The following is a 10,814-nucleotide window of genomic DNA, read 5'->3' as shown; positions in this document are numbered from 1 at the left end:
GGCTGCCACCAGGTCAGGGCAGAACAGGCAGGTCCTTGCTCAGGAGAGTTCTGGGAGGTGACCAGGAAGGTTTTCTGGCTTCCCTAAGCCTGTGTGTCCCCCGAGGCTGCAGGAATGGCCAAGCAAAGCTCATAGGGTGGCTGTGTGCAGGCACCTGCTGCTTGTTCAAGAGGGACCACAGCTGCTGGTGAAGACCATGGGAGCTGGGAGGGTGCTGCAGCTGAGTGATGTGCTGCTGCCTGAGTGTGAGCAAAGAAATCCTCCACCATGGCATAGGAGAGAGAGAATTGGGGCATGGGTGAGACCAGTGCCACCCTAGGCCACCCAGAAGGGACAAAGGGTGGGCAAAAGCCTCCAATGCCAGCAGTGTGGGGTGAAAGGCAGCAACCCCTTGTCTCATGGGCAGCCCCCTGGTTCCAGAGCTCCACCCCCATCAGGGATTTAAGGAAGGAAACCAGATTGCTGCTTTATGACTTTGCTTTGAGCATGTTTTGGATTTTCAGAGTATGTTTAATAAAGGGTATCTTACATTGACAAAGTGTCCAGAGTCATTTTAAGCTTACAAGGGGAGGGCATTGGGCTCTGTGGGTGGAAAACCTTTTAGGGCTGGGAGCATCCCACCCATCATCCAGGCACCTCTCCAATACCAGCCCAGCTGCTTCAAATCTCCTGAAACTCTCCCCAAGGTCCCTTCCAAACCATATTACTCAACCATCCTCAATCCTGCCAGGATGGAGAAAGGTGAAGATGCAAACAAAACCTCTGCAGGATGAGTCTGGCCTGAGGTAGTGGCATCTCCCTGGCATGGCCAGGCAGATGGCACAGGCTTTGTGGCCTATGGCACAGCTGGGATGCACAAGGATACCTAGAAGAGACTTTTCTTGAAGAGGAGGAGGAACATTGAGGAGTTGGGTGCCCACACAGGAGAAACCCTTCCAGTGCTGTGGAAGAAAACTCATGCTGGGAGCCAGTGCCCTGAAGGTAAGGAGGAATGTAAGGGGGGGTTAATTTTATTTTTAATGGAGGGGGCTGCTACATGGAAGTGGAGGAAGCACCTTTCAACTGCAGGGAGAGGGCTTGCAGACAGCCAGACCCTGCCAAGAGGGTGATAGGAATGGGAGACTTGAGGCCTGAAGTCATAGAACTGCTTGGTTGGAAAGGACCTTAAGATCATCAAGTCCAACCATAATTAGGAATGTTATGGAAGAAAGTCTTCACAGTGAGGGTGGTGAGACACTGGAGCAGGTTGCCCCCTGCCTGGCCAGGTTGGGCAGGGCCTCAAGCAGCCTTGTTTAGTGGAAGGTGGCCCTGTACCTAGTGTGATGGTTAGAACTGGATGATCTTTAAGGTCCCTTCCAACCCAAACCATTCTATGAGCCTATAACCTAACATTTCCCTGTACACTGTGACCACGTCCCTAAGCACCTCATCCAAAGCTCACGGTAAATGTCCTTTGTCCCAGGCTGTCCAGGAAAGCCCTTGAGCTCTCACTGCTCTTGGGTGTGTTTTTCCAGGGGCTGGTCCTACTCCTGAAGGAGCTAACATGTTAGAAGGGCAGAGAAATGAGCTTTGGGGTTGTTTTCTAGCTATCAATCTGCTGAAAAGCAAGATAGAAACTTCTGCTCCCGTGGAAGTTGCCTTCTTCCTCCTCCACACCCAGTCCCAGCCTGCTACCACTGGATAGAGGCACAAGCAAAGAGACACTTTCAATATCTGAAGGGGTCCTACAAGCAAGCTGGAGAGGGCCTGTTTCCAAGGGCATTTAGCAATAGGACAAGATGCAACAGTTTGAAACTAGAGTAGGGTAGGTTTAGATTGGACATGAGGAAGAAGTTCTTTACTGTGAGGGTACTGGAACACTGGAACATGTTGCCCAGGGAAGTGGTGGAGGCCCTATCCCTGGAGACATTCAGGGTCAAGCTTGATGGGGCCCTCAGCAACCTCATCTAATTAAAGAACATAGAATGACTTGAGTTGGAAAGGACCTTAAAGATCATCTAGTTTCAGCCCCTCTGCCATGGGCAGGGACACCTCCCACTGGAGCAGGTTGCTCAAAGCCTCATCCAGTCTGGTCTTAAACACTTCTGGAGGTGAGGGGGTCCACAACTTCTCTGAGCAACCTGTTCCAGTGTCTCACCACCCCCACAGTGAAGAACTTCTTCCTAATGTCCAATCTAAATCTGCCTTGCTCTAGTTTCAACCATTGCCTCTTGTCCTATCACCACAGGCTCTTACAAATAAAAGTCTCTCTCCAGCTCTCCTGTACTCCTCTTCAGGTACTGAAAGATGTCCCTGCTCGCTGCAGGGAGGTTACACAAGATGACCTCCGAGGGTCCCTTCCAAACCATTCTGTGACTGATTTTAAGGACACAGGTTTGGGGTTTGCTGGTGTTGCTGAAGCTGGGTTTGGTGTCCGGTGTGGTCCTGCCTCCTCATCACAACACCCCGGGTCCCACACCCCGCTGTACCCCAGGCGGGGGATTGCGGTTCCCCGTACTGGGGGTTGCTGTCCCCGTGCATGGATGGGGCTGCCCCCATGTCGAGGGGGTCGCTGATTCCCATGCCGGGAGGTCGCTGTACCCCACGCCGGGGGTTCGCTGTGCCCCATACCAGTGGGGTCGCTGTCCCTATGCCGGGAGCTCACTGTTCCCCTTGCCAGGAGCTCGATATCCCCCACGCCGGGGGCTCGCCGTGCGCCATCCTTGCGGGTACGCCGTCCCCAGCCGCCAACTGGCAGCCCCAAGGGGGCGGGTCCCTGCGGCTCTCCATGGCAGCGCGCTGGCCAATAGGGTAGCCGGAAGCTGTTGACGGGGCGGGGCGTCGTCATGGCAGCGCGAGAAGCCGGTGGAGCAGCTACTTAACGGCAGCGCCGGGGCTGCGGCAAATCACGGCGTCTCTGCTCGGCTCGGGGGGCCAGCGCTGACCCCAGCGGGCACAGCATCGATCCCCCCTCACCTCCACAGCCCCCCTCCGAGCTCTTTTGGGAGGTTTTACTGTGTTGTGGGATTTCCCCTCATCTTTTTATTTTTGTTTTTTTGTCTCCACCATCTTTTTCCAGAAGCTTCCTGCTCTCTCGTGAACTTTGGGAGTTGGGGGACATCGTCGGGACGGGGTAAGAGACAGCAACGGAGGGGAGAAGGCGGTGGGCTGATGGGGAGAGCGGTGGGACAGCCCCCACCCCTGCTCAGCACTGCTGAGAGTTCGGCAGGGGGGCTGGGACTCGGCTGGCTGTCAGGGGCGGCAGGATCGCAAGGGTGTGTGTGTGGCTGCGGGGGCGAGGGTGTTAATATAATTTCATTTTAATTAGTATTTTAATTCCTCTCCTTCCCTCGCCCCTCCCCCCGTCCGCTGCAACGAACGTTGCTGGGCTCTCCCTCACTGCGGGCACAGGGTTTGGTGACACGGGGACCAAGCATCTCACCAAGCTGTCGTTTGCCCTCGGCCTTATTTTGGGGGGATAACAACGCGGTTTGTGCGATCGGGGCAGCTGGTGTCCGTGTTTACATCCCTCCCGTCCCGTGCCCCCCCGGGTTGTTGAGCGCGGGGACGTTCAAACGGCAGAGCCCCCGGTGCAACCGGTGCAGGACTCCCGCCGCCGGCTCTCCGCTCGCCAAACCCGCGGGATTAGAGCCCAGCAGCGAACCCAGACACCACATCCCCATCCCGAGAATAACCCAGACGGGAATCTGCCGGCTGGCTGAGTGGAGGTGTGCTGGGGGTGGGTCCCATTCCCCAGCCCCGGGCTGGTTTAGGGGCACCGGATGATGGGCGGAGCAGAAACAGCCTGAAACGGACAGAAATTGGTACCGGATGGGGGAATTTTAAGATATTTTATTCTGTCAGCAGCTGGGGGGAGAAATCTCCTGGCTGGATTTTGGTAGTTTAAGGGTTTTTTGTTTTGTTGGATTTGGTTTGTTTAAAAATTCTTCCTTCAACCAAAGGCTCACTGGGCAGAGCCGCCCCCCCACCCCGCCCAGGGTTTGGGTGGCACCAGGGTTTGGTTGAGGGAATGTCTCCGAGGTTTAAGGCTGCTAAAGCACCAGTGTTTGGTGCCATCAGGGCACAGTGGTCTGAGGGAATGTCCCCGAGGTTCAGGGCTGCTAAAGAATCCCGGGAACTTGTGGTGGTTCTGCTGTGCAGCACCCCTGGGATGGGTCTCACCCAGCAGCACCAGGAGCACCGACGCTCAGTCCTGCTCAGGTGCTGGATGGAGAGCAGCTGCACCTCGAGGAGCCTCAACTCTCTCCCTGTTGTCCTTGCAGGATCTGCCCCGTCCTCTCCCTCCCCAAAGCATGGCTGAGGAGTGGCATGTGTGGGCAGAGAAGCAGAGAAAGCTGAAGGACATGCTGGACATTGACGACACCCTGCCCAGCCTCACATGGCTGCAGGACTTCTCCATTAAAAGCACTGTCATAGGTGAAGCCTCCTGCTACCCCAGCGGCCCGGACCCTCAGGACAAGCTCACCAGCTTTGCTGCCCCATGCTCACCCCTGGCTGCTGACCCGGCATGCATGGGCATTCCTCATACTCCCTGCAAGCCCATCTCCTCCTCCACCTCAAGGACAATACACCACACCATGGCCATGCACCCTCACCTGGCAGAGGACATTGACTACAAGACCAACCCACACGTCAAGCCACCCTACTCCTATGCCAACCTCATCTGCATGGCAATGGAAGCCAGCAACAAGGCCAAAATCACCCTCTCGGCCATCTACAAGTGGATTACTGACAACTTCTGCTACTTCCGGCATGCTGATCCCACCTGGCAGGTAGGAGATTTGCAGACCTCTTGCCTTGCCCCCTCCTGGCGCATGGCAAGGTTCTGGGGATGCTGGATCAGGAAAGAGGTGTGTAGAAATGCCATGGCCAGGAAGGCAGCAAAAGGAAGGAGCCTTTACAGGAGAGAGCCCAGGCCATTCTGGGAGCAGGGAGGTACCTGTTGGCCTGCTGGTCCCTGCAGCTCCTCTTGGCTCTGGCATGAAGATATCTCTGTCCTCAGCTGCACCTTTCTGGAGCTCTTGTGGGGTCCTGAGTCCCTCAGAGCTGCAAACACAGGAAACCACCAGGCTGATTATCTCTGAGTGCTGAGGACCAGGCACGGGATCAGGATGGAGAGGACCCCCAGGGAGGTGCCACTTGTTTCTGTGATGAGCTGATGAGGCCTCAGAGGGAAGGCCAAATAGGGCTGCTGTCCCCAGTTAGCAGGAGCGTGTCCCCAGGGGGTAGGGGACAGCCCCCATATTCACCAGCTTTGGAGACAGCCTGAAGCAGTGGGGCTTTTCCCAGCCACCTTGGCTCGCTGCCCTCCTCCATCACACTAGAGGACCTCTGGCACAAGAGACTTTCTAGGTTGTGGCAGGGCAGGAGTCATCTGGGTGGCTTGTCCCTCCTGCTCAGGTTATTCCCACACCCACAGTGTGCCAGAGATGCCAGTGGCAGTGCTCACCCAGGAAGGCTCAGGCAAAACCACCTCAAAACCCATGCCCAGACATTGCCCACTGTCTCCCCAGACAGGTGGGTCTCCAGCACCTCTTGAAGGTCATCACAGGGTTCTTCTCCAGGGCCACCTGCCTCCCCCAGCCTCCCCTGTACTGGGAAGACCTATGGGAGCGATTTGGGAGGAGGAGTTGCATGCCAGCTTGTTGGTTGCCTTTCTGCTGCAACCCCACGGCTGGATAATCACGTTTTTAATTAAAATGTGTTTATTAAAAAAAAAAAAAAAAAAAAAAAAAGAAGGTTTCCAACCCCTCTCTGTGGAGATGCAGGGGGTTCACGGGACTGCTGCAGGCAGGAATGATAAATATGTTAACTGCCAGCTAATAACGGAGGGCAGCCAGGCTGAGTGAAGGCTGGGGAGATGGGGAGCAGGGAATTCAGCTGGTGAGTCTCTGACCCTTGTAAAATGTTAAACTGTAAATCTGGAGCTACCACAGCCTGGAATGTTTGCAGGGATAGCTGTGTTCCTGCTGCTCCTTTTCTTTTCCTTTGTATTTTCCCCTCTGTTTTTTTTTTCCCCCCTCTATACTTGCCCCTTTTTTTCTTTTCCTTGATTTTTTTCTTTTCCTTGATTTTTTCTTTTCCTTGATTTTTTCTTTTCCTTGATTTTTTCTTTTCCTTGATTTTTCTTTCTGATTTTTTCTTTTCCTTGATTTTTTCTTTTCCTAGAATTTTTCTTTTCCTTGATTTTTTCTTTTCCTTGATTTTTTTCTTTTCCTTGATTTTTTTCTTTTCCTTGATTTTTTTCTTTTCCTTGATTTTTTCTCTTCCTTGACTTTTTCTTCTCCTTGACTTTTTCTTCTCCTTGACTTTTTCTTCTCCTTGACTTTTTCTTCTCCTTGACTTTTTCTTCTCCTTGACTTTTTCTTCTCCTTGATTTTTACTTTCCTTTTTTCGCTCCTCCTTCTCCCTTCTTTTCCTCCTCCTTCGCCCTTCTTTTCCTCCTCCTTCGCCCTTCTTTTCCTCCTCCTTCGCCCTTCTTTTCCTCCTCCTTCGCCCTTCTTTTCCTCCTCCTTTGCCCTTCTTTTCTTTCTTTACACCTTTTTTTCCCCCCTCCTCCTCCTCTGTCTCTTTCTTTCCAAGCCTGTGTTCTCATCCCCTATCCTGATTCCCGTACATGAAGACAGCCTGGAAAGGTCATGCCACCCGTACTCCAGGGGGGAGATGGATATATTCCTGTGGGAGCTGAGTGCTTTGGAGAGGAGCCAACACACCCAAGGAGCTTCAGCCCAGTGAGGGTTTTGTTGTGTGTGTGTGTGTGTTTTTCAACAGCTCCAAGCATTCAAGCCTTGTTTTTCCCTTTTGGGCACCACGGATTATGGATGAATAAGCATAAAGATATCCAGGCAACATTAAAAAAACCCAACCCTCTACCATATCCAATCTCTTCATACAGCCTTGGCTTTGTGGAGTCCAGAGCTGGGTTATTTACCCAATAACTGAGTTTCCTTTCTGATTATTCACATCACTCCAGGCACATTCAGGGGTTTCAGAACAGCTTGCTGGCAGCAGAAACTCCTCTTTTTTTTGCACACCCCCCCCCCTTTTCTTTTTTTTCTTTTCCCCTCAGCTTGTTTCTGCAGTGGATGATGAAGATGCAGCGATTCCACAGCAGCTTCCCCAGGCCAGGAGGCATTTCTGGGAACACACAAGGCTGTGTTGGAACAGCCCATGTGTCTCTCTGGTTTTGCCTGTCTGGTTTGTGTCAGCCCAGCCAAGGGGATACACAGGGCCTATTTTTTGGCCAAATATTTTCCCCTCAACACTAGCAATAGGCTCAGATGGAGGTGCAAGGAGGGCCCTGAAGATGCCCTCCCTCATGGTGCTGCCATGTGTTGCCACTTGGAATAGGGCCATGGTAACATCAATGTAAAGACCCTCCTCTTCCTCCTGAGCTATGAAGGAGGACACAGTCTTCTCTATTTTAGTTCCATACCTAGAGAAAGCCTGGCTGATTTTTTCCCAGTAGTCTGCATGATAGACGTGCAGAAAGACATGGACCTGCTAGAGCAGATCCAGAGGAGGGCTACAAAAATGATCAGAAGATGTGAGCACCTCTGTCATGAGGACAGGCTGTAAGAGTTAGGGTTGTTCAGCCTGGAGAAGAGAAGGCTCCAAGGAAACCTTATTTTGGCCTTTCAGTACTTAAAGGGGCTGAAAAGAAAGATGGAGACACACTTTTAGTAGACTGTAGCAGAGCTTCAGTAGGCCTCTGAGCAACCTGCTCTAGTTGAAGATGTCCCTGCTGACTGCAGGGGAATTGGACTAAACAACCTTTAAAGGTCCCTTCTGATCCATTCTATGATCCAAGGCCCCATGGTCCCAATTTACAGCCAAGGAGAGTTGCCCAAAAGCTTTCCATGGGCTGGCAAGTTCTAGCTTGAACCCCTTGGCTTCTGCCACCTCTGGCTGGATTAGACAGGAGCCAAGAACACTCTGCTGGTGGCTTGGGGCAGAGGAGTTTCTGCTGGGCACATAGCCCAGGATGTCTTGACATTACCATTTGTGCTTTCTTTTTCCCAAAGGTCCTTGCTGAAAACGTGCTTTGCCACAAGCTTCCTCACACAGGTAGGTGCTGTGGCAGCAGACAAGCATTCAGCCTTGGTTTTGTTTTGTTTTTTTTTTTCTTCTCTTTTCTCTTCCTGGGTCTAGAATTCCATCCGGCACAACCTCTCCTTGAACAAGTGCTTCATCAAGGTACCTCGGGAGAAGGGCGAGCCAGGCAAAGGAGGGTTTTGGAAGCTTGACCCCCAGTACGCCGACCGGCTCAAGAATGGTGCCTTCAAGAAACGGAGAGTGTCCCCAGTGCAGATCCACCCTGCCTTCACCAAGAGAGACCAGCAAGAGCCACCCTGCCTTGCCAGCCCAGCCACTTCCACCTGCACCACCTCCACCAACGTCCTCAACATCAACAAGGAGTCGCAGCGGCTGCTGAAAGAGTTTGAAGAAGTCACCGGCAAGCAGAAATGGAACACGGTGGAGGGCAAAGCAGGGCAGGAGGGCAAGGCAGGGCAGGAGGGCAAGGCAGGGCAGGAGGGCAAAGCAGGGCAGGAGGACAAGGCAGGGCAGAAGCGCAAGCAGCCCTTGCCCAAGAGAACGGCCAAGGTGCCTCGGCTCTCCAGCTGTGCCTTGCTGACCCAGGAAGAGCAGACTGAGCTGGGGTCCCTGAAAGGTGACTTTGACTGGGAAGCCATCTTTGACACCAACCTGAACGGTGACTTCTCCACTTTCGGGGACCTGGAGCTTGTGCCTCCAATCAGCACCACGTCACAAGACCTGGACTCGGCAGCGCAGAGGCACAACATCGACCCTCCCCAGCAGCAGGAGCACGAGCAGGAGCAGGTCCTCACTGAAGCCAACCAGAACAACCTGGACTTTGAGGAAACCTTGATGGCCACCTCCTTCCTGCAGCACCCCTGGGAGGAAGAGACAAACGATTACCTCTCCAACTGCATCAACATCGAGCAGCTGTTTGAGTTCAGCGACACCTCTTTGCCAGTGGATGCCAGCAACTGGAGTGACCTGACAACCCTCTTATAAGAGGCCAGGCACTCATCAGACTTTAGCAGGATGCTCCCCTCCTGCTGCTGGGACTTTTAAGGGACAAGATTTTTCTAGAGACAGAGACATCCACAGTGACTTTTAACCAGCTTCATTGTAAACTATTCACAGAAACATAGGGGGTGGGGAGGAAGCAAAAAAAAAAAACAAAACAACAAACCACCACGGGAACTGCTTGATACATCTTTAAAGGAGAAGTCTCTAGACCACAAGTTTAACTCAAGAGAAGAAATATAATACTACTTATTTTTTTACTTTTCAAAGAAGAAATGTGAACTATTTGGGGTAGGGGGGTGGGGGAGGTGGTGTTGTTCTTGGTTTAGTTTTATTTTCCATGGAAAAGGGGATGGCATATGTTCCTTCCTGGTAGTTTAGGACTTGATAGGCTAAGTGCAATTTCTTCACGCCTTCATCTTTCTGTTTCTCTCTCTCTTTCCTTTCTCTGCCTAGGGCAGTTGGTAGGTCTAGTGTGATAATTAGCTAGCAAGTAAATAGAAGTCCCTTCAGGTTTCTCTGAGTTCAGCCTCCCTCCTGATTTGTGCCTAGGGAAGAAGGAAAGGTTTATAAATTCAGTAAGTGTGCCTCTTTAGATGGTTTTTAGGTAAGCTGTTCCATGTTATCTGTTCCAAGTTTGCCTCTTTAGATGGTTTTTTACATAATCTGTTAGATGTTATCCAAAGTTTGCCTCTTTTAGATGTTTTTATCTCATTTGTTAAATGTTATCTATGAAAATTTGCCTCTTTTAGGTGGTTTTAATCTCGTTTGTTCAATGTTATCTCTTCAAAGTTTGCCTCTTTTAGATGTGTTTTTATCTTCTCTGTTAAGTGTTATCTATGAAAATTTGCCTCTTTAGATGTTTTTATCTTGTTTGTTAAACTTCATCTATTAAAATTTGCCTCTTTTAGATGTTTTTATATCTGTTCAATGTTACATATGCAAAATTTGCCTCTTTTAGGTGTTTTTATACAATCTGTTAAATGTTATATATTCACAAAGTTTGCCTCTTTAGATGTTTTTATATAATCTATTAAATATTATATATTTTAAAACCCCTCTGGTTTTAGCCCTAGCATTTTTTCATCTTGAGAGGAGAGGGGAAATGTCACCTGGGAGTTGCACTGGGTTTGTGTGATGGGATTTTGGGGTGGTTTACAGGGATGGCTCCTCTGAGAAGCTGCTAGAAGCTTCCCCAGCTCCAAGACCAAGATGATTAGTGCCATACCTCTGCAACAACATATTTAAGAAGGGAAAAAAAAAAAAACCAGAAACTGTTAGAAAATCAGCAGTGGAGATGGGAGGGGGATGTGAGAGAAACACCTCTGAGGTGTGTAGTCAATGAAGAGGCGGGGGAAGGAGGTGTGCCAGAGCAGAAATTGCCCTGCAGCCCCTGGTGAAGGCCATGGTGAGGCAGGCTGTGCCCTTGAAGCCCATGGAGGTTAGAAGCAGGTAGCCCCCTGCAGCCCATGGAGCTTAATAGTGGGGCAGATGTCCCACCCACAGCACATGGAGCTTAGCTGTGGAGCAGATACCCCCCTGCAGCCCAAAAAGCTTACCTGTGGAGTAGATATCTCCTTGCAGCCCATGGAGGTTACTGGTGGAGCTGACTTCCCCTGGCAGCCCATGGAGGATGCCATGCTGGAGCAGGTGGCTGTGCCCAAAGGAGACCATGACTCTGAGGGCAGCCCACGCTGGAGCAGTCTGTTCCTGAAGGACTGCACCCCATGGAGGGCACTCATGCTGGAGCAGTTCATGAA

The 10,814-nt window shown here is 51.5% G+C and overlaps 1 protein-coding gene across 1 annotated transcript; it reads left to right on the top strand.

The window, feature by feature from the left end:
• Nucleotides 1-4,292: 4,292 nt before the first annotated feature.
• On the top strand, nucleotides 4,293-9,039 carry FOXJ1 (forkhead box J1). Its single transcript, XM_054394058.1, has 3 exons — nucleotides 4,293-4,772; nucleotides 8,152-8,475; nucleotides 8,524-9,039. Exons 1-3 carry the CDS (start codon nucleotides 4,293-4,295, stop codon nucleotides 9,037-9,039), a joined length of 1,320 nt encoding a protein of 439 aa, XP_054250033.1.
• The last annotated feature ends 1,775 nt before the right edge of the window (nucleotides 9,040-10,814 follow it).

This window comes from Indicator indicator, chromosome 29 (genome assembly GCF_027791375.1).
Source record: "Indicator indicator isolate 239-I01 chromosome 29, UM_Iind_1.1, whole genome shotgun sequence".
Lineage (NCBI taxonomy): Eukaryota > Metazoa > Chordata > Aves > Piciformes > Indicatoridae > Indicator > Indicator indicator.
The sequence above is the reverse complement of the archived record's forward strand: the minus strand, read 5'-3'. Positions and strand labels throughout refer to the sequence as shown.

Bases quoted from the DNA above. Each gene is read 5' to 3' on its own strand.
- FOXJ1 (XM_054394058.1), top strand. From the start codon at position 4,293: ATGGCTGAGGAGTGGCATGTGTGGGCAGAGAAGCAGAGAAAGCTGAAG. The intron at 4,773-8,151 runs GTAGGAGATTTG...TCCTGGGTCTAG, and splicing joins ATGCTGATCCCACCTGGCAG to AATTCCATCCGGCACAACCT. The intron at 8,476-8,523 runs GTGGAGGGCAAA...CAGGAGGGCAAG, and splicing joins GCAAGCAGAAATGGAACACG to GCAGGGCAGGAGGGCAAAGC.